We start from the raw sequence: 21,853 nt of genomic DNA, 5'->3' as shown, positions 1-21,853 counted from the left end.
CCCCCGCCCCCTCCCCTCAGCAGGTGCCTCGCGCCCGCCCCCGCCTCCTCCCCGCAGGCCCCGCCCCCCTCCGCCGGAGCCCGGCTGCTATTGGTCCGCCCGCTCGCCAGGCCCCGCCCCCGACGCGGAGGTGTGCCGGGTTCCCCCCGCCCCCGGCCTCGGGGCCCGTCGAACTGACGGCGGGACGAGCCAATGGCTGCGCGGGAGGGGCGGGGCTAAGCGTGACGTAGCGGCACCTGGCGTAAAGGGGCCGCGATTTTTCCCACGCGGGTCATTCATTCACTGACGGCGCGGCCCCACAGCCGCTATGGGGTCGGGATAGGGTCGGAAGGACCTCGCCCTTTGCACTCCAGGCCCGTTCCCAGCGGCACAGGGAGGAGATGGCCCCGAGCAAACCCAAACTGCTGCCTGCAGAGCTGCGTGCTGCTGGGCACAGCCCCCCAAAATATAGGGGTGCCCCTACAGGTGCACAGCCCCCAAAATAAGGGGGTATCCCCTACACAGGGGGCACCCCCTACAGGAGCGCAGAGCCACGTGCTGCTTCTAGAAAGCTTTATTCCGTGCGGCTGAGGAGCCACCATAGAAAAAGAGTCCGGAGGGGATGGGTAAAGTCCCGGCCCCATGAGTCCTCCTCGAGCACACATCTCCTTGGGGCCGAGGTGGGCATTAGCTGTCGGGCTTGCTGCTCTGGGTCCTGTTCAGGTGATCAAAGCTTCTCTGGAGCATGGAGAGGGAGAGCTTCAGCTGGGGAAATAAATAGTGAATCAATTAATCCACTGGGAAAGGCCATCAGGAAAATCCCATTCCCCTCCCTCCTCTTCTTAGTGGGATTCCACCCCATTTCCTACTCCCTTTCTCTATAAAGAGTCACTGTACTCTGCTTTCTTAACAGCTACACTCCATTAAGTTCATCATACCGTACTCTTAGTAATTATTAACTTCATAATTCCTAACATTACAGTATGATAAGTCTTAACACCCTGCTAGACAACAGCACAGAGAAGTTTCCCCACTCATTTTCAGTCATTGACATTCATGGCAAATACTTGAAGGAAAATGGCAGCAAGGCATAATTAATCTTTTATTTTTTCAATTTATTTTTAATACTCAGCCCTCCCAGTGCATTTTGATGCACAAGACGCAATTAGGTTGCTGACAACCCTCAGCAAACACGAGGTGAAAGGACACTGATGAGGCGTGACTTCCCCCCAGAAGCGTTACTTGGGACGGGAGAGGTGGCTGAGTTCTCACTCCACCTTTTAAAAGTTTTCACACTGCGAGCGTTCAAGAAGGCAGTTTAACACTTCAGCATTCACAATTGTTTGGGTAGGAGGCAAAGAAGCTGAAGAGGGAATGGAAACCAGGGAATTCGTTTCCCCAGTGAAGTCTCCGGCAATTGGAAGCATTTCAAGTTGTGCCCAAAACGGTTAACAAATTAATAGCAGCTTTTTTGCAGAGACACCTCTAAACAGGGAATATCAAAATTGGCTTTTTTCCACCCTCCTTTAGTGCGTGGGAGAGCACAGAGCAAACTGCTGATGGATAGAGCTACATGTGAACTCCCCCACAGCTTTCCTAATCTAATAATTTCTTCTGTCACATTTTAAGATTTAATAAAAAGAGCTTAAAAGCAGAACATTCAGAGGTTATAAGTAGAAAGTGCTGTATGAAATTCACTGTCCTTCACTTGCTGAGTTGTAATTTCAGCCTAGGGGTTTAGCAGTTGTTGACTTCAGGACCAGATCACTAAAGATTAGTGAAGCTCTCACCATCTAGGTGGGTAGAGGGGAGCAAAAGCCTAGATAAACCTGCCTGAATAAACCCCGCAGTGAGGTAAGCAAATACTTAGTTATGTTTTGAGTCTTCTCAGGAAAGAGGATCTGTTTTGAATCTTTGCTTTGTCACAATTCAAAAATCCATCAACAGATCTCATCAATAAAAGGTACTTGACAGGCTTAAGAAAATTGGTATGACCATTTAATTCTAGTCCAAAGAAAAAAAAAAATCCATCAGAAACATGAGCACATTTTGTACCAAATTCAAGCCTAGGACAAAACTGAGGCCAAGGAGGAATGAAACTTTAGTTAGCACCAGAAAACATTAAACAAAGGTTATCCTGGCGTAAGGGAGAAAACTTGAGCTGTTGAAAAACAAGAGTATCACCAGGAAAGACTGGCTGACTTACCTGCTCAAGCATTTCAATTGAGTCTCTTAGTACTCCCTTCACGTGTTTAACCTGTTCCTTATCGTATTGAGGGATCTCCTCTTTTGATACCATTTCTGGGGATATGCTGAAAGAGATTGAGATTGCATCAGGAACATGAAACAAGTACCTCCCTGTGCCTATCCACCAAAAAGCAATTACCACCACTGCTAAGAACATCCTTTTCCCAAAGCCACATAAAAAGGTGTCTGCAGTTTGATTCTGCTTCCTATTGACTTGAAGGTACTGCCTCAGACCCTTGTAGTGGCAGTCACCAAGAACAAATGTGCTCATGTTACATCAACAATTTAAATTCTCACAGCTAAGGTCACAGAATCAAAGAATAACTGAGTTGGAAAGGACCCACAAGGGTCATTGAGTCCAACTCCTGGGTCCCCAAAGGACCAAGATGGTGAGACCTTTCTTATGAAGTTACTCTAAATCAGTTCTAAGATCTTCACCGTGGGAGGTCACCACACTGCCTCCATACTCAAGATCAGGTTATCATTTGTAACTTGCTTGCCTATAACACATCGATGACAGGGAGCAACACCTGAGCCTCTTAAAAAGATCTGAAGATGAAAGGCACCTAACACGTAAGTTTGAGGGGGAGAAGGAATTTTGCAAGAGATGCACAGAGATGGAAGCTAAAAAGCTAAGTGAATCTTTAACATGATGCTTGAGATCATGCTGGTTCACACAGGATGAAGCGAATACTTCAGTTCTGTGATCAGCACTACAATATTCACAGCAGATGAGTCACAGCAGGGTGATAAATGCAAGCTAAGGTTAACGCTTCCCCAAAAAACAGCTTGTCAAAGGAGAAATTTATTACTGCAAAATGCAGTCAGACATGTCACTGGATATCAGCATAGACCACAGAAGAGCAACGAGCCCTAACAGCGTTTGAAAACGTACCACCAGGTTTCATTGTTTGAAATCTGTTTCTTTAAATCAGATTCTGTCACAAGCCGAGGAAGAACAAAAGCAAAGATTGGGCATTCAACTTACTTCAAAGAGCTTTCTTCCTGAAGCTGGACATGATAGAGAGACTGAGCTGCATGCTCTATCTTTGACAGTTTGAGAAACAGCGTTATGTTCAGCAAAACCAACAGCAGCAAACTGCAGAGAGAACAGAGAACAAAATCAAGTCAGGCTTTGCCATTACTGTTAGAATGCTACAGAAGTGAGACCTGGGCTACAAACATCTAGGAAAAGTGAATGCTTCTGGGGCAAAAGGGCACAGGGCAGTGCTGTACTGAAAAGAAAGATTTACCTAAACAACTCTTAGCAGTTAGCTTTAAGCTGTGCCATAGCAACCTACGTGAAGGGACAGCAGTGCCTCCTCTGGAGCTTCCAAAACAGGAATGAGTTAAGTTCTGGATTATTTTTTTTGTAGGAGCAGATATAGGTAAACCTACAACAGACCAGTTTGTCAAAGCAGCATTTTCATTCCCTCTGTCACTTCTTAAGTCTATCCATTTCCCCTTCTACCCAAGTTTCTATATTTACATTCAGAGAAGTTAGGATTTATCATGCTACATGCAATGTTAACATGCAAGTGAGGTAGGTAGGAGGCCGATACAGATAAACACTAAGATGAGATTGAGATAAGCCATGTTTTAATGCAAGTACTTACAAGACACTCATTACTACAATGATGGTGGTGGTCCTGTTTACAGGATCTCTTTTCCTTCCTAGAGGGCATGGAAGAAAAGGAGGTTATAAAGTCCTGAAGAACACCCCTAACAGATGTGTTGGTGCCCAGCATTTCGCACAACAGCTCATCAGGTTCTGATGGAAGTAAGATCACACAGGTACATGAGATTCTCTCCAGAATTTACTTAATGCACCCAGTCATTTCTGGGGTCATCTCAGCCATGTCAGACAGCCAGGCTTTTACCTCGGGAGGATTCCCCCCACCCCAGTTTGCTGCAGAGAACACAGCTCTAGGACGTGTCACATTAAGCCCAGTTAGCCTGAGGATGCTGCAGCCCATGCATTACCACCACTCATTCAGCACACACACCGCCAGTCCCGTATTAGCAGACAGCCTGCAACATTGCTCTCTTCTGCTCGTTCTCCTGACCAAATGAGACTTCCTGTCAACAAATGCTAAGTCAAATTCCCCTTTAATTCGTCCCATCCAAAACATTTTTGTACTGACCTGATGACTGTTTCAAAAGGGTGAAGAGCATCTGCTAGTTGTCAGGCAGTGACCTACAACTAGTGAAGACAGCAAGCGTGCACTGCTCAGCTTGGAGAGGACATGCACTCACCTACTACTGTGGGCAGGCTGATATTTAAACTTAATTACCTGATCCCCTGAACAGCTCCTTAAGCTCACAGTTCCTCTGCTGGACAAGGGGCATATATCAAAGCTGTACTGTGCACCAAGGCAGATATTTGTCTGAAAGGCTGGAGCATGAGTGGCTAAATTAAGTTTTCAGGAAGTAATCTCAGAGTCCACCACACATGGTGTCAATCCAAATGCTCTCTTGGTGCTATAGTGTTGTCTCCCCCCTTCAAGGAAGGGCATTTACTCCTACTTCAGTGTTTACAATTCAACTCATGTCATGAAATCACCATTCTCTGGTAAACACAAGTATGTCAGATATTCCTCCTCTTTAAGTGTAGTTAACAGAGTATGCCAGAGTCCAAGTCTCTCATACTCAGTGGCAGTAAAACTACAAGAAATGCTTCAGTAACACAGAAGTTACAGAAGCAGACAGAAAATGGACATCAACATTACCAACAAAATCAAGCATGAGGTGATAGGGCCAAGCAGTGAGTGACAGTTAATCATCTCACGACTCAGATGTGCAGTCTGAAGAAATAAACCGAAGCATATTTTCAGGAACTTGGCAAAAATCAGATTACATCTGTTTCTGATCCCATCTCGTTTTCAATCCCACACAGGTTCTGTGCAGCATTTTAGGATTTTATTTTAATTTTTAAAATTGGAAGGAAGGATTAGATTTGATTTCATCATGTATTCCCTATAAGAGTGACCATGCACGTTCCCAATTTATTTTATGTGAGGTTGAACACACTAAAACATTTACTATCACACCAATCAGATAAAAACAAGAGCATTAAACACACAAGTGTCACTCTGGCACTACTGTAAGATTTACACTTCCTTGAGCATACCTTATGGAAAATAATGAGTATAAAAGTGTGGATACAAGGACTCCTACCTATTATGCTGCCCTGGGACTCCAGCCCCATATCACCAGAGGAGTGCTGGGAGGAGCGTTTGGGAAGCGATTCTGCCAGACTCCGGTGTAAAGTGCGTCGTCTGCGTCTCAAGGCAACTAATTTTCCAGTATCTTCTATGGGTTGGTTAAGTGCGTATTCCTCCATTAGCAGATCTGATTCTGCAGTAAAAAAAAAAAAAAAAAAAGTTCATGAACTTAAAACGCCAAACAGACAAGCACTGGAGACTTAAATTGCAAACAAGCTGTGAAGGGTGGTGGTGAGAAGAGTAAGTACATCTTCTAGTAAATGAACTTAAGTCAGGTAATTGACATAACTCTGCCTTAACCTATACTGGTCATCTTCTTTGCTATATGGCACGTTGTGCACTTGTCGGATCTGATGTACACTCAGGCTATGTAGGATTGTTTATTGTGTTAGACTGTAGTTAGGAGGAAAACTTCCAGACACTGTTAGATTGAGATTAGGAATTGTGTTAGACTGAGCCAGCGCACGGCTGGCTGGGCTGTTAGCAGCTATAGCCAGGGAGCCTGCCAGGTGCCACCGCTCCTCTTCTCATACCCACAATCAAGGAAATACTTGTGTTAGAGACAGGGATACGCAGTTGAGAGGAAAAGCTTTTCTCCTGCTTCCTTCAGAGAGCAATTGCTGACAAGGCACACAAGAGCTTTTGGAAGGCATTATGCTGCCAGGCGTCTTTTACACCCCCAGAACTGACAGATGTATTGATAACAAGAGATCCCTCTGGTTGAAACCTTCTTTTCAAACCATTCTTTAAGGAATCAAGCTTGACACAGATGAAAACATGCATGGGGAGGTAGCCTCTTTACTCCACCAAAGAGAAGAAAATGCCTCACCAAGCTGTTTGAAGTTCTCCTGTATTCCTCCCCAGGTGTTCTTCTCGATTACAGACTTCACCAGGCCCCAAGGCTGCTTTTTGTACTTTACTTCTGCAGAAACCCTAAGAAACGGAACACAACAGTGAAGAAAAAGAAGCGTTCTGCTAGGCAGCACAGTGATAGCAGAAATCTCTTATCAGAGGCAAGCCCCTAGCTTATGTCCATAACCTGAAATACCAACTGGAAGTGCCTTGATTTTCTACCTGAGCAGCACACACACTGAAGCGAGGCAAGAGACAGACAGGGGCAAAGACAACACATCAAGCTGAAAGCCTCAGGAGATCCAAATGTCCAAGTCATTGGAAATGTTCTCAAGTCGTTTTGAAGTCTGTTTTCTTCTCAGACTCAGAGCAGCGGGGTGTTTCTCTCCCGCGAACTGTTCTGACTTTAACAAACATTTAGAATAACCTTACAAATAGTTCTGCTTTTTACTCTGTATGCATACATGTGGTATACTACATGGGCACAACAGCAGCAGCAGGTGAAATTCATTACCGTGTGTCCAGTACTCAGATCCTACCCTGAGGAGACAGAAATTAAACTCACTCTCTGTAAGCACAACAGAGGGAAGTGACTTTCCTGCCTTGCATCTCCCAGGTTAAGGTAAGCAATAATGCTTCCAGAATGGGAAGGTACTAGAACAGAACCCTGCAGGGGGCTTGTTCGGACAGCCGAGTCAATCTTAGAGCTCTTCATAAAGATGAAGGACAAAAGGATAGCTCATGATCTTTACTTAAATCCATAATGCTGACCTTACTGGAATGCTTGCCCAGCTTTTTCAAGTAATCATTCCAAGAAATGTATGCCCACCGAGTCCCTCCTCTAACAAAAAACAGTCATTCAGTTACTTTCTGAGCTGTTTTAAACAGTATAACGTAAAAGCCAGCTGTAGCACCAGCATGCACTTTGTTCTATACATTCACCCTCTTTACACTGTATTCAAACCCTGGGTTTTGCACTTATCTTAGGGTTGTCATGCACCTCAAAAAAAACAAATAGAGCCCTCAAATAGGAAGAATGACTCACTCTAAGTCATCCAGAACAGTTGTTCAAGGACCCTTCTCCCTCCCAGAGGAAGAGGGAGTCTTCAGCACTTTTATAGCCTAAGATAAACCAGAAGGAAATCCAGGCTTGCTTACCTTACCTGTGTTCTGATAAAGTTTGAGATAAAAGGAATTACTAAGGACAACACTAAAAAATGCTACCAAGCATTACATAGTCACACAAATGCAGCCAACAAGGAACTTGATCACTTCAGACGTCTTCAAATGGGAGAGGAAAGTGCCTTAGGACACTCCACCTACCTAAAAAGGTCTAATAATGAAGTCTAGCAATGATTTGCTCAAGTACCCCCACTACAACGGCAGGTATGCTTCATCTTCCTATGAAACTACCCTCTTCTGCAGGCCTTTAAGCAAGGATACCTCAGAAACTGTCTCAAAACATCTGTCATAGCTCCAATTTATCTCACTCGCACAATGGCACTCAAAAAACCCGATGCTGATCAGAACCCAGTCCACAGGCTTGGAGATGAGGTCTGCATCTTGTAACATCAACAACCAAGACTTCATTTCTCACCGAATTAATCATACCCAAGTACAGCATACATATGACAGGAGACAGAACAAGCTTATTTTTCAGAAGAGATCCCCAGCTTCAAGAGAAACCAAGCACCCTTTATGCTGCAGGCGGATCTTTTGATAAGCAGATTTCAGCAGCCTGCACCACGGATGCCTCCGAGTCCTCGGCTCCTGCTGCGCATCGCTCAGGCTCACCGTAATCGACATTTGTGGCTGGACGTGCGGCTGATGCAGTATCGGTTCACAGTGTAGAAGTAATCGTGGTAGGGGACGTCGTGGGTCAGTACTTCAGCATCCACCTGATAAGACTGACCTTTCTGGCTCTGCTTATGCAGGATCTATGAGAAAAGAAAGCAAAAAGGAGTAAGTATATTCATGGTGTTTGATTATTTTTTTTTCCCCCAACCCCTTCAGCCTCAATTCTTTAGGTTAGGCCAACCAACTCCAAGTGAAGTGGAGTAGGGAGAAAGCCTGAACAACCATGAGAGGAGTCAGTTAAGGATATCAAGAGATGACACCTCCAACTAAAGCCAGCCCAGGCTGTGCAGAAGTAGTACACTATCCCTTCTCCACTGAGATATCAAGTACCAAATGCAAGACCGGCCACCGACTCATGACCACACTTCTTTGAGACTGAGCTATGAGACCTTTCCCAAACCAGAACCACGGAAGGGTTAAGGTTGGAAGGGACCTCTGGAGGTTATCTGGTCCAACCACCCTGCTCAAGCAGGGCCACCTAGCACAGGCTGCCCTAGAAGATGTCCAGACAGTTTTTGAAGATCTCCTTCAAGGAAGGCTCCACAACCAGGCGAACTGTTCCAGTGCTCCATCACCCTCACAATAACAAGCGTCTCCTAATGTTCAGAAGAAACCTCTTGTGCCTGCTGCCTCTTGTCCTACCACCACTGAAAAGAGCCTGGCTCCATCCTCTTTCCACCCTCCCTTCAGGTATTTATATATACATCAATAGGATCCCCACCCCAAGCCTTTTCTTCTCCAGGCTGAACAGTCCCAGCCCTCTCGGCCTTTCCTCATAGGAGAGATGCTCCTGCCCTTAACCTTTGTGGCCCTTCACTGGGCTCTCTCCAAAAACACCATCCCTCTTGTACTGGGGAGCCTAGAACTGGACACTGAAAGAAGATTACTGCATCTTTTCTGACTATCCCCCAGTTTATACACAAGGTTAACGCTACTCCCCACAGTCTGTGGGAGATCCTCACAGCCACGTGTAAAACCCAAAGAAGGCAGAGAAGCTTTCTGCATTTGGTCATTAATGGTGAAAGGGGCAGAAAGACACCCTTCAAGATGCTGTATTTAAACTGCAGATCCACATTCAGCTCTCTGAACTCTGATCCACGGTCAGATCTCTGACAAGACTGTAGAGCTCACCCCTTCCTTGCTTTAAAGGGCACCAAAGAGACACACACGCAGACAGTACCTGCTTTTCAGTGGCAGTTGTGAACTTCCCACAGAGAGGATTGTTAATCGTTACAGTGTACGTCAAAGTCCTCAGCTGATTGCCACTGGAATCTCTATTCCAAGGGGTCGACACAGCATCTAGATGAGAAATTATGCAAAATCTCACATGCAGATCACCTGAAAGGCACCATCTCTGCCCTTTCACATCTTAAATCGCAGTTTAAGAATAGCGCTGGGGAGAGAGACAAAACTGTTTCCAAGTGGTTGTGTGCTTTTTGCATGAAAAAGGGAAAAAATTTATTTCATGCAATGAGCAAAGGTGAGGCAGTAAGTAGCTGAACCTAAGTCCACTGAAAGAGACTTGGGGATGCAGAGAAGAGTAAGCAAATAAACGAAAATATACCATTTCCTATCTGCTTAAAGTTGAAAGGATTCATCTAGCATTATCAAATTGCTTTTGCCACTTTGCCTTCCAAGCTAACACGGAATAAATATTACCCTTTTCAGCTTAGTTTTCTTACCTTATGATCTCAATGAATAAAGTTTACTCATCCAGAAAATTAAAGCCTGAGAGCATCATTTAGGAGGATGCAGCAATTTCATCTGTGTGCCAACTGCACAGACTTCACTATTTCTGGGACACAATGGAACTGGAAATACCTCACAGAATGCAACAATTTAGGCATTAAAGTGCAGTTTTGTTGTGCATTGAAATGAGGTTCTTACTCAGAAATATGACTGATCTAAAGAGACAGGCTAGCTTTTAATATTGGCTTTTACAGCAGAACTTGAAAGCTTCAAAATTCTTTTAAAGCAAGGAGAAACCTAAAATTCAACCTCAGCCCTATTTATCATTTCTCAGAGGTTGAAGTTTTCAGGATAAGTTGCAACACAGACAGAAGGGAGAAGAGTACATTACCTACTATACTCCTGGAATTGAGAAACCTCTGCATGAAGTGAGAATTGGTGAAGAGGATTTCAAACATCTTGTCTGCAGTGATGTGGAAAACTCTGTTTATGAAAAGTCTCCCATAGAGATCATTCTCAGAGACAGTCTCCTTCACAGCTAAGGAAAGGCAGAGAGATTGGGTTAAAAAATAAAGGACTATTATAAAGTGCTTTTTTGTTTGTTTTTAATAGCACTAAGCTTTATTATATCATATCCTTCCCAAGCTTGCATCAGCAACTATTTCTTATTCTCAGAAACCCAAAAGTGACAGTGACACATTTTTCTGTAATAAGGTGGTCTTTGGGAGCAAAGTTAGAGGTGGTTTTCTATTCTAGCCCACCTCTCACTGTTTCCCTGTACGAGTCGATAAATCAACATCACCAGATCTTATTGCTTGAATTTTGCCTTCAGAACTCTACTGATCCTACAGAACACACTGAAGAAGACAGAGCCAGCACAATCCTCATTTAATGTGTACTTATTATATGAAGGACATGTGCATAGCAAGCAGGACAGTGAGAGCATAAATAGTTTTCGTTTTTGCTTGTGGCTAATATCCAAATTCTGCTTCTAACATCTGTACTGCTGGTACTGTCCACACCAAGAGACCAGGGACAGACCTTTCCTCAAAGCGTTCCTTCCTCCATACCTATTGCAAGGGGAACGCCAGGAGTACCCTGCTCCATTTTGCAGGGCTGCAAAGTGCATCAGGATGTTTTATCATCCTCCCTATGTCAAACCACCACCAAGCACCCCAAAGGTGTTCAGTGGGCCCAGCACTGAGCTTTATTTCTGCTGCCTGTTGGTTGCTGGCATGAGTCAGCTTTGTGGCTGTTACAGCCACTCTCCCAATAGATAAGGGACAGAATCATAATCCTGGAGGGACAGCAGTTTCCTGTGCCAACCCCAACTCTGTCTGCTCATGCTTTACAAACAAGACCACTCTAGCTTATTACCAAAAAATAGTGCACAAAAATCCTGAAAACCTAACCCCACACACCAAAACCAGGCAAAACGTCTGAAAATAAAGCTTTTGGAAGCAAAACAGAAGTCAGGACGCCTAACCTTTCAACTGATATGAGTGAGTTCTCAGAGCTATCAAAGGTCATTGCCAGCAACCAAAACAAAGGTAGCTTGAATATCATGCTACAGGTCACAAACCGCCTGCAGGCGAAGGTTACAGCCCTTAGAACATGATTTCATAGCAGTCAGGATCGATAAATGCAAGCGTAGCAACTAACCACAACAGAAGCCCTCAGTGAAACCCAGTTCTGATGCTGCTCTAGGACTGCTTCCAGCCTGTTAGAAGTCCCCACTACACACATACATGTCTCCAAAAAAGTTCTTTAACCTAAGTAGGCTTCAATACATGACCGCAAAGTGAAGCATGAGTATCTTTATGCTTTCATGAGAGATGGCCTTCCTGTGCTGCTTTCTGCTGATACAATTCCGAGGTGGGACAGGAAGCCAGCAGGCATTCTGTGACCTGTTTAACTAACCAACATGCAGTCCTTATTTGCTAGAATACAGATTCGGCTGTGTTGAAACATTCTGCAGGAAGCTAGAAATTCAGGTTGGGTTTTCAGCTTACATTCACTGTATTTCCTCTCAGAGCTGAGCCTAGTTCCATCAAAACTCAGTGAACTGTAAGTGACCTCAGCTAGCAAGGCCTCGATGCTGCAGACCTCATCTCAAAACACACTTCCCCTCTTTTGCTAAGAGGGAGGGGAAGCTTCAGGTGTTCTGATGCTGACATCCCCCTTAACTGCTGGGCATCAGCCAGCTTGTATGGAGCCAGGCAGCAGATAACTCAAAGCTCATGCATTATTACTTTAAGGTCTGGACCTTGCTACTGGAATATTTTACTCTTCAAGCATGAAGACTCTCCTCAAGGCTCAAGCCCAACAGCCAGAGCATCCATGGATCTATAGTGTTTTAATTTATAGGCAGTTTCCTGTTAGCTGATTTGCCTACACTTTTTCTATCTAGTTATAGCTCTCTAAGGAGCAGTCAGCGAGCTGCCAAGTGCATGAAAGCATCTATTGAGAAGTGTTTTTAGTTACAGTCTCTCAGCTCCTGAAAAACTGGTGTTATCACAGAAGAGTATTTTCAGAAAACGCAAGCTGAAACTAGGCTGATATAATCAGGCTAATCAGCTGCTTTAGATACTACTGTTTAAACAGCTATTTTATCTGAAATGTTTCCAGGCTTTCTGAAAGAGGCCTGGAAAAACATGTGTATGAAAGCCTCTGAATTCCACACCTGCAGGAGGTGGTCACTGCCTATACCAAGAGCTTGACAAACTTTAAGTCACCTCCATCTGGGCTTTCTCAGTGTTTAGCTGCAGGAATCCCACATGAAGCAGTGAGCACCAACAGCAGCACAGCAAGAATAAGCGTACAGATTAAACAAACATTCAGATTATACACTTGCAGTTTGGACAGAATAGAAAGCTTTAAACACTTGACTTCGTTACAAATATATGTATTTGTCTTCTTTTTTGGTTTAATTAAGAGGTAGGTAGCTTACCTGTATGAGTTATCACAATTCTAGAGCAATATGGAGCATTTTCTACCTAGAACTAGCTTAGAAATACTGTTTATGAAAAAATGTTTTTATTCCCAAGCAGATCTCAGTCTAACTCCTTAACTCTTAGTGCTGTTCTTAACAGTATGTAATTATCAGCTGCTAACTTGCTCAGCCTGAAGAAACTTATAGGTGAATTGGAGTAACTGTCTGATAAGAGAACATGAAATCATTCAGATTTTAGGTTAGGATCCCTAGGGACCCAAAAACCCCAAGCAAACATTACCCTGAGTGTCCTGGTTCTGCAAGAAGGCAGCAAGCCCGCTCCCTCCCCCACTGCTGCCTTGCACTTTATAAGGTCATTTTCATCACTGTATGGCAAGCTGTGAAATGCTGTTTGCATATAATACCATTATGCACCAGTGATTGCAGAGGTTTGAAAACATCTGCAGTGCAAGACAAGAAAGAAAAAAAATAAACCTTGAGGAGGTGTAGAGGAGTCAGGGAAAAAAAATAAATCTGTTTTTCCAATTCTCATTAACAACCAACAGCTTGTGAAGCTCAACACATACCGTAAGCAAATAAAAAGTTGAACCACTAAGAATAGACTATCAAAAAAGACTTGAGGTGACTGATTCTCCCACTCCGCAGAGCTGGAAGAGGAGCGGGAGAAAAAAAACATACACACACAACTCTTGGTGCTGTTTGGGATTTCCATGCCACTGGGGATGGAGGGGGAAATATTGCACACTGAGAATAATGCACAGGTCAGAGACTTAAAACAGATGCACCTGAAATCAAGTTGTTAAAACTAATTCCTAGAGTGAACATCTTCCAGCCACCATCTATTTAAAGACCGCATCAGCAGTCATGTTTACCAAATAACTCTCCTATACTTTAAAAGGTTAAGTACCAAATTAGCTTTGGGGAAGTACTGAAAAATACTGTGACAGTGCAAGCTTTTTTCCTGATCACAAGGAAAGCTTAAGCCTTATGCCTTTAGATAATTCACAACAAATATTCCTTCAAATCCCAAAGCAACAGATTATTGGCAGCCATATATTTAACATAGTACGTGCTTTAAATATTGTGATTATAATGTCAGCAAGGTAACAGGGCTACTCTTCTGTACACGCACTGTATATCCACAATTTCAGCTCTTGAAAAAAATCAGGCTGAACCCCTTTCAACCCTTCCACATCCTATATCCCTACCGACAAGAAAAGCCATACCACCACTGCACCACCTCCCAGCATTAGAGCACAAGCAATTATGCTCCCCTGCAGACCACGCATTTAGGGTGGTTATTAATGCGCACAGAAACACCACAGTAAGTCAAGCCAGGAGGTCAGGAATTATGAGGCCCCCCATACACAGTAAAGCTTTCTAACAGTATTTTTCAATATCCTACTTCTCCCTTCTTTCTTCGAGGCATTTGATGCTGCTGAGCATTATAGTTGCATATAGAAACCCTACACCCAACGCAGGCAGTCCTTTGAGGAAACTCAGAATCTGATGCTTCTATATTGGGAACGCGTTCTGTGCTTGAGCTAAAATTTGTTTTCTGAAATTTATCGTTGAGGCTGCAGATATTAACTTCTGTCTCAGCCAAGAGTTTGTCACGGCCCAAGATTTATACTCCAGTTTATGAAAGCAAACTAAAACACCAAGGTACAGGTCACTGAGCCAGTGGTGTGTGGTGCGAGACCCCTTCCAATGTGAAAATCATGAAGGACAAGGAGCTGCCAAGGTTCTGGCACTCCAGCTTTTGGTGTCAGGCGGACATGAAGTTGGAGAACAAGTCTTGAGCTTGCCCCCTCACCTTATTTGCCAGGACACCTCCATGGGCAGCCTGAGCAGGAGCCAGAGGACACGAGAGATTCATTGCATGGGTAACCCTTTGCTGTGTGGGAAAGCTAATTCCACCTGAATGAAGGAGCTCACCTTCTAGGAGTGTGGGGCAATCGCAATAGAAAACAGGCAGAGAAACAGAAGAAAAAAAATTCTAGGCATGAGGAGAGTGATCTGCGAGAAAAGATTAATGTTGTGGGACTAGAAAATCCTGCTCCGAATAAAGGAGACTCATCTTGGGGGAGGGAGGAGAAATAAGAGCAGCATGAATTCAGTCCTCTTTTAAAGGGACATCTCCAGTTTAATAGGCTTTGTTTGCTGAGTATCACCAGCACAGGGATGACAGCTGGGATTTGCTTTATCATTTAGGCAAGCAGGCCTATTTTCAACCCATTTCATCGGATACCTTCACCATTTAAAAATCCAAGGGTATCCAAAATAGCTAAAACATCAGAAAACTGAAACTTTCTGCAGCTTTAAGAGATATACCTGGGGCTGAGTTAATGTGTAAAGCTCGTTCAATGCATAGGGGCATAACCAGAAATTCATTCAAATACGCAGACTCACAAAAATGATACAGCTTGACATCCACCAAGCTGAATCCCAACACCAGCAAGCAGCAGCAGTGCTGGGGAAGCAAAGAGAAAGGTAACTGAAACATCAAGTACATCCTCAGGCAAAGCTCACACCTTGCTGATGGCCAGATCAATCCACGGCTTTGAAAGCTTTCCTCACTCCAGCGATCCCAACTTGATAGCACCAGCACGCACCTTCCACTGCCAAATCTGACTGAAAAGATGCTACACAAAGTTTCTCGGCCAGATTAAGAACTGGCCTCAAATTGATCTGTTCTATTCCTGGCAACAGGCAATGAAAGCAAGTTCTCTCTTTGCATATGAAAGCAAAATAGCGGCGTGTTCAGAAGTAGCTGCCCTGGTGAGGTTTTCTGTCCTTCATTTGCATGCCACTGCAGACTTTGACACTGACTCAGGTTGGGTGGGCTTTGTTTTAAAGGTGTTCACAGAGTCCAAAATGAGGATATTTAACAGAACACCCACCACAGCTTCTGTGAAATGTTTGTAAAACTACAGGTTTTTGCACAGAAGAGCTCCCCGTGATAAGGGAAGAGCTCATATTAGAGGGGGAACTTGTCAAGGGCCTCTGTGGGACCAAAGAACAAGCACCCAGTGAAATTTGCACATTACTGTCATCCAGTCGGGGTGCAAGGCATGTTCTGGCCCCACCCTCTCCCCAAGACATAGCAAATACACTCCTACCAAAGCCACAATGAAACACGCAGCCATACTTCTCTCTTCTAGGACAGAAAGAGGAAAGGAAGCATGCAACTGCCAAGTTACAAGGGCTACATTGCTGTGATAGCCAAGCTCCTGCTAGCCTGGTACTAGATAATGAGGTATACATCAAGAGGATGACGTGTTAGGATCCATCAAGATGCTAGCTTTGCTGGTATGCAGTGTGGTCTACTCTAGGATGTATTTAAGGTTGTTTATCCTTAGACAAGATTCAGAACATGCAGAATATGCTCCTGAAAACTGGGAAGTTGTCTCGTCTGGACTTTCAACAAGTTCCTCAGTTTACTCCATCAGTAACACTGAAGCCCATAAGCATCAAGAAAAAAAAACTTAAGGCGGTGGGGAGAATTAGAAGAAGAGCCTGAAGTGTTTTCCCTCAATTCCCAACAAGTGAAAATAAACTGAAAAGCATTTAAAATACCTATGAGAACGTGGAAAGTGAACACCACACTGTCAAGATTTTTTTTTTTTAGTCTAAGATATTAGCATCTCTTTGCCCACCAAAAGGTAAAAAGTAAAATATCAATTTGTTTTCATTTTAAACACCCCAACGTTTCTTTCCAGAAACTAAGATACAAAGGTGTTTTTCTTACAACTGTGTGAAACAAAAACAAATTTCACAAAACCGGAAAGTTCTCTAACTTGCTCCACCAAGTGAGAAGGATCACACGAGTAGGGTTGTCTTACTGCTTCTAACTGTTGAAAGATTTACCTTCTTCACTGTCTGAGGCACTGCTCTTCTCTGGAAGATTTTCATTCTCATTCAGATCCAATGACTTTTCAAAAGATCTGCTCCTGACTAGCTTAACAGATTTTCTTTCTGACGATGGAAGAGGGCTCTTCTTTATTTGCGTCTCAGTCGGGGACTCTTCCACCTGAAACAACCAATAGGAAAAAAAAAATAAATCTATCAGTAAACACAGACCTTTTAAAAAGCAAGTTACTTGCAAAGAAAAAAGATTTAGAAAGGAAGCCACAAGTTCTACCAGCTCAGTTACTCCACGGTCAAGCATTAATTTCCTCCCTTGTTCCCCTATAGCAGCCAGCCTCCTTTCTACTTTATCTCAGACTCCACTTTGCCCTAGTAGCAAGGGACAAACTTATCTGCTCCATCTTACCAAGAGCTGCCTAAAAGGGGCAGTTTGTTCCCTGCCCAGTCCCTTTGCATCCACCTGCACAGCTTGGTTCCCTTCCTTGCATCCATGCTAGCATTTATAAACTCATTAACCTAATATTTAGATTACAATATTTATTTACTTTTTATTGGTCAGGTTAGGTTTTTTTTTTTTTTTTTTGGCAGTTTAGGAAGAGGTCCAACAACCCTGAGGGGAAGCACAATGAAATAGACAGGATCTCCCTTCTTCACCAGGATTAGATCATCATAATTAGATATTTGAGAGTGTGTTCTTACTTTGTAGGGCTCCAGTAGCCTTAGGTAAAGGGAATAGTTAAAAAATAGTGTCTAGAGCCATCCTACATATAAAATATTACTCCTCTGAAACAAAGCAATGGAATATCATTTGCCATCTGTAATACAGAAGCAGAGCATCCCCCACAGCATCAGTCACTGAATCAATGCAGCTCTGAACCATTAACTACATCAACTGGGAGCTAAGCCTACCAAAATGCATCACTGAACACTTCAAGAAGTAACCGCTGGCAAAACCACACGTACAAGGTTTGTACATCTCAGTGTGCCACCCAAAAAGCCTGGCTGTGAGCCACAATCTTCATTCTAAGCCTCCCTTCAAAGCTCCCGTTGCCTCCAGTGGAACAGCTGGGATCAAGAATAGCACAGCCCCCACAGGCAGCAGCACGTGGACTGTGATAAACAAGATCAGGTCTCCTTGAGCGAGTAGCTCCAATTCATCTGCAACACCACCATCCTTAAAGATTATTCAGCACTGCCTAAATAAAACAAGAGCATCCGCCGCTTGAATAGTCATCGTGTACTTCCTGTACTCCTTGGCTTTTTTCAAAAAAAATAAAAGACCATTTTCCATTTTGTGCAACCGAGGGCCATTAGCAGAAGGTGGGTGGCTGCAGAATAGAGACAGGCATGAATTCAACTGCAGTAGAAGCAAGTAAAAATATTCCCTCAAGGTCAAAAAAAAAAAAAAAAAAGAAAAGGAAAGACTACTGCATCAGCAATGCAGATCGATTAACAAATGAGTGCCTATTGAAAGGAGCTACCATGCCTGAAGTTAGGCACACAACAGGAACGAGGACAGTAACTAACACTTCAATGTCAAAACATTCCAGCAGCACAGAGAGAAAGGAGGAGGGAGCTAGGAGTGGTGAAACCTTTATAGATCTGTGTCAGTTTGTAGGTAAATAAGTCCTTCATGATGTCAAGGAAGAAATTCATGCTGATGCTTTCGGAATATCCTGCAATCAACTCTACTTTCTTGTTTTTATTTTTTATTTTTATACTAAAGTTTACTGATTTTAAGATCTGCCAACCAGAAGTAAATGGAACATTTCTTCCTTATGCACATTTGCCTCCTGAGCCAGTCCAAGACCACTAAGCTCTGTGCCAATGCATTTTAGTTTTTAACAGAGGGCTCTGAGACAGGGAAACCTTACAGAGCCTTCTAAGGAAGCCTAGAAAGAAGAAGGTGGTTTCCATACAGAGGTGACCTGCGCTTGGAGAAGCAGACAAGCCACAAGTGGCGTTACACACCCACCTTCTTTAATCAACTATGAAAGGGTTGCCTATTGACAACCCTTTTTCCAAGACAGTCCAAGAAATGCAAGCCAACCCCTCCCATCAGTTCTGATCTCTTTTGGAAAGAGCTTTTGGACTTCCCTTGCCTGTCAGAGCACAAAGGGAGGAGTTAAGCCTCTTCTCCTCCAGCCTTTGGAATGCAATTGTGTGGTGTGTCATCAGTGCAATCATTTTTGATAAAAGCTTTTTAAGCACTACCATCCCGTCTCCTCCTATTGCTCCTGTGCTTCTGCAACATACGCTGCAATCCAGAGCTGTGGGGAGCCGACATGCTTAAGAAACACCAAATGACACACACAGCTCAACAAAACCATGACGTGTTTTAGCTACAGTAAAACCATAAACTGAACAGATTTATCGAGACTGACGTTTTACATCACAATTAGAGAACTTTTTAAAGGCAGGCAAGTCAAGGGAGAATCCTAGCACTTTTCCCTGCTTGCTGATCCCATCCCTGGGCATTCCTGCTTACCAACATGCACAACTAGATTTGGCACCTACAAGAGATCGCCGGGAGTGACACCCAGTAGGTAAACAAAAGCGCTTTTCCAAACGGAGCGGTTATTTTAAGAGGGCTTGTACTTGTGCAAACAAGACTCAAGCAAGTCCAAATCAAGGCTACCTGGGTAGATTTTACTTATCCTGAAGAGCCCAAAGTCCAACAGCATCCACAATCTTTCCAATGTCCCCTACAGCTCTCCAAAAATCTCGTTTTATACTCCTAGGATTTCCATGAGGGATACCCATCACCCTAATAACTAAGCTTTTAACATCTGACAAATACCAGTATTGTTTGCTGGGTATCAGTCTCTAGCCATTAACTTGGATTTCCACAAAACTATTTAAAGCCTACTTAACCTCAGTTTTAGCAAACCAAATTAACTACTACATGAAAATAAGGATTGTTAAAGCATCTTTTTCCCCTTCCTCATTTTTTTTTTTTTTTAAAGCAGAAACAGCAATTAAATTCCCATTCTGACTGAAGTGAAACACTTTGGTGCTCTGTTTGCTTTTCCCAGATCATTCCCTTGGGGTACCTATTAACCAAGAGATAATGTCGGTAACCTTCTAGGACTACAACTGCACATAGGAGCCCCAGGAACTGTGCTAAATGCTGCGCACACCTCAGACAGCACTACTAACGCACCTGCCCTCCCAGGCAGCCAGTCACATTCACAAATTCATTCAACACCATGAATGAAACAGCCGTGCCTGTACGGTTTTATTAACTGTATTAGGTTAGGGATTAGGGCAATACTCACCCTTCCAAGCACCTTCCAAGGGTGCTTTCTCCCCTCCCTTTCAGAAACATTTCAGAAAAGTTAATTTAGGGCACGTGGAAGGGGAAGGAAGGTTTTAGTCATTCATAGCAACTGACCAACTGATCTCCAATATGTACAGGATGTACATGAGGATATTATTATCCTCACGTACAAGATATCTTTATGAGGAGATCTATATCTGCATTTTTAAGAATGCAAACAAAAGCATTTCTTTCAAAAAGCACTTATATAAGAATGCATGGGGTATATAGGAAGGTGGATAAACAGTTTTATTTTTTACAGCTAGGAAGATCAAGGCCAAAACCTCAGCATTCTGGCCAGATTATGCAGTGAATTAGCAACAGGATGCTGCTGAAACTCACACCAACATCTTATACAAATATTTGTTTCCTGAATATATTCCTGAGATCTGACAATATTCATATCCAATTTCTGATGTGAAAACCTTTTAAATTGTCGTGAACTTCCAGTGAATTTTAGAAATTACAACCCCATGCATTCTTACCTTTACAGATATGCAAGCATACATGCTTATTGGTTACAAATAGCAAGCAGGTCAACACTTACTCCTGACAGTGCATGTTTGCTGAGGGACTCTCCTTCTGTCTGAAGCGTGGGTTCTCGAACTAAACCAATCGTTTTAGGTAGTTTGTCATCCCTTTCTCCAGGTTCATCACAAACGCTGGATCTGTCCAAAGGAAAAAGGAAGGTATCTTTGGAGCTGTAAAAGCTGAGAAAATCTGAGAAAGCTTTTCATGTGTGATTTTTGTTCTCAAACCATGGCTGTTCAGCTAACATTAAAAACTACCAACTCATTCCTCCGGCTTATTAATCTCTCAAGCCATGTTCCTCACCCTAACTACCAAAAAAATCCAGCTTCTGCCTGAGCACTGGTCAATTAGAGAAAGTAAGTACTGTGGGAAAATGGGAAACAGAAGTAACTTATAACAAATTTGGAAAGAAAACGTCTGAAGAAAGGTTAAGGTAAGATTTCTCCTGCATCCCTTATTCCTGAGTTGCAAAGTACTGCATTTTTTACAGGTAGAAAACCATGAAGTATTTAATGGGACATCTTTTGAAGCTTGCAGTGAATTTACTTTTCCCAACAAACACACAAAGATTACCAAGGATTGAAAAGGAAATGCATGTTACATTTCAGAGTCATGCTTATTTAGATAGAGATATCAAACTAAAGCCCTGTTATTAGAATTACACCAACTGTTCATAAGTTAATTCACATTTGTTCTGAGAAATCAATAAAACAATTCAAAAGACAATCTAGCTTCTAGCTTCCTAATTCAAACTGAACATCATACAAAAACAAGCTAGGAACTCAGACGTCAGAAGAACAAAGCAAAACAAGTGTTTTAGTCTCCATGGAGGAATGAAAAAGGGTTAAAACATCTGATATAGCTCCATTCCATTCAGCCCTTCCGTATTGTTTAAGGGCATATAGGTCCTGACTAAGTATTATCAGGAAAAAAAGTTGATATTTAAGCTATCCTGCCCTCCCCCCAAGCAAATCCAAGGACAGCAAGGTCTACCTATATCTGCCTCCCCTAAGGGGCCTCAGCTGTGCTCCTACTATTTTAAACAATGAGCACAATTAAGTTTTTATGCAGTTCAGTTCATGCACTCCAGGTCTTTACTATAAGTTTATCCTTTCCAGTAAGGCTACAGGAGCAATTTGGAAAAACAATTTCAAAGAAAGAGGACAGTGCTTTTCCATGAGTATTTCAGTAAGCTTTAGAGCCTCCTCTTACCGAGACTGCCCATTGTCCTCAGACGATGAGTGGAAGCTCTCCATCTCCTCGGTGTTCAGGCCCAGCTCAGAGCCATAGCTCTGGTGCACCAGCTGCCAGAATTCCTGCTTGGTCAGCCTC

At 43.3% G+C, this 21,853-nt stretch overlaps 1 protein-coding gene across 10 annotated transcripts in view; it reads right to left on the bottom strand.

Annotated features, from left to right (window-relative positions):
* Positions 1–538: 538 nt before the first annotated feature.
* Positions 539–21,853, bottom strand: part of GRAMD1C (GRAM domain containing 1C) — a 49,298-nt gene continuing 27,983 nt past the window's right edge. For all 10 annotated transcript variants that reach the window (XM_084506498.1, XM_084506499.1, XM_084506500.1 and 7 more), the window contains 12 exons: positions 21,734–21,852; positions 20,538–20,658; positions 16,672–16,834; positions 10,240–10,386; positions 9,340–9,458; positions 8,097–8,239; positions 6,280–6,383; positions 5,404–5,583; positions 3,843–3,900; positions 3,215–3,325; positions 2,186–2,291; positions 539–744 (listed from right to left, as the gene is read on the bottom strand). In XM_084506498.1, the coding sequence (XP_084362624.1) occupies positions 667–744; positions 2,186–2,291; positions 3,215–3,325; positions 3,843–3,900; positions 5,404–5,583; positions 6,280–6,383; positions 8,097–8,239; positions 9,340–9,458; positions 10,240–10,386; positions 16,672–16,834; positions 20,538–20,658; positions 21,734–21,852 (1,449 nt within the window). In that variant the 3' untranslated portion in view covers positions 539–666. The remainder of the gene's footprint in view (positions 745–2,185; positions 2,292–3,214; positions 3,326–3,842; positions 3,901–5,403; positions 5,584–6,279; positions 6,384–8,096; positions 8,240–9,339; positions 9,459–10,239; positions 10,387–16,671; positions 16,835–20,537; positions 20,659–21,733; position 21,853) is intronic.

Source organism: Aythya ferina (genome assembly GCF_964211825.1).
Source record: "Aythya ferina genome assembly, chromosome: 1".
Classification (NCBI taxonomy): Eukaryota; Metazoa; Chordata; class Aves; order Anseriformes; family Anatidae; genus Aythya; species Aythya ferina.
Note: the sequence above shows the minus strand (reverse complement) of the source record. Positions and strands in the feature narration are given on the sequence as shown.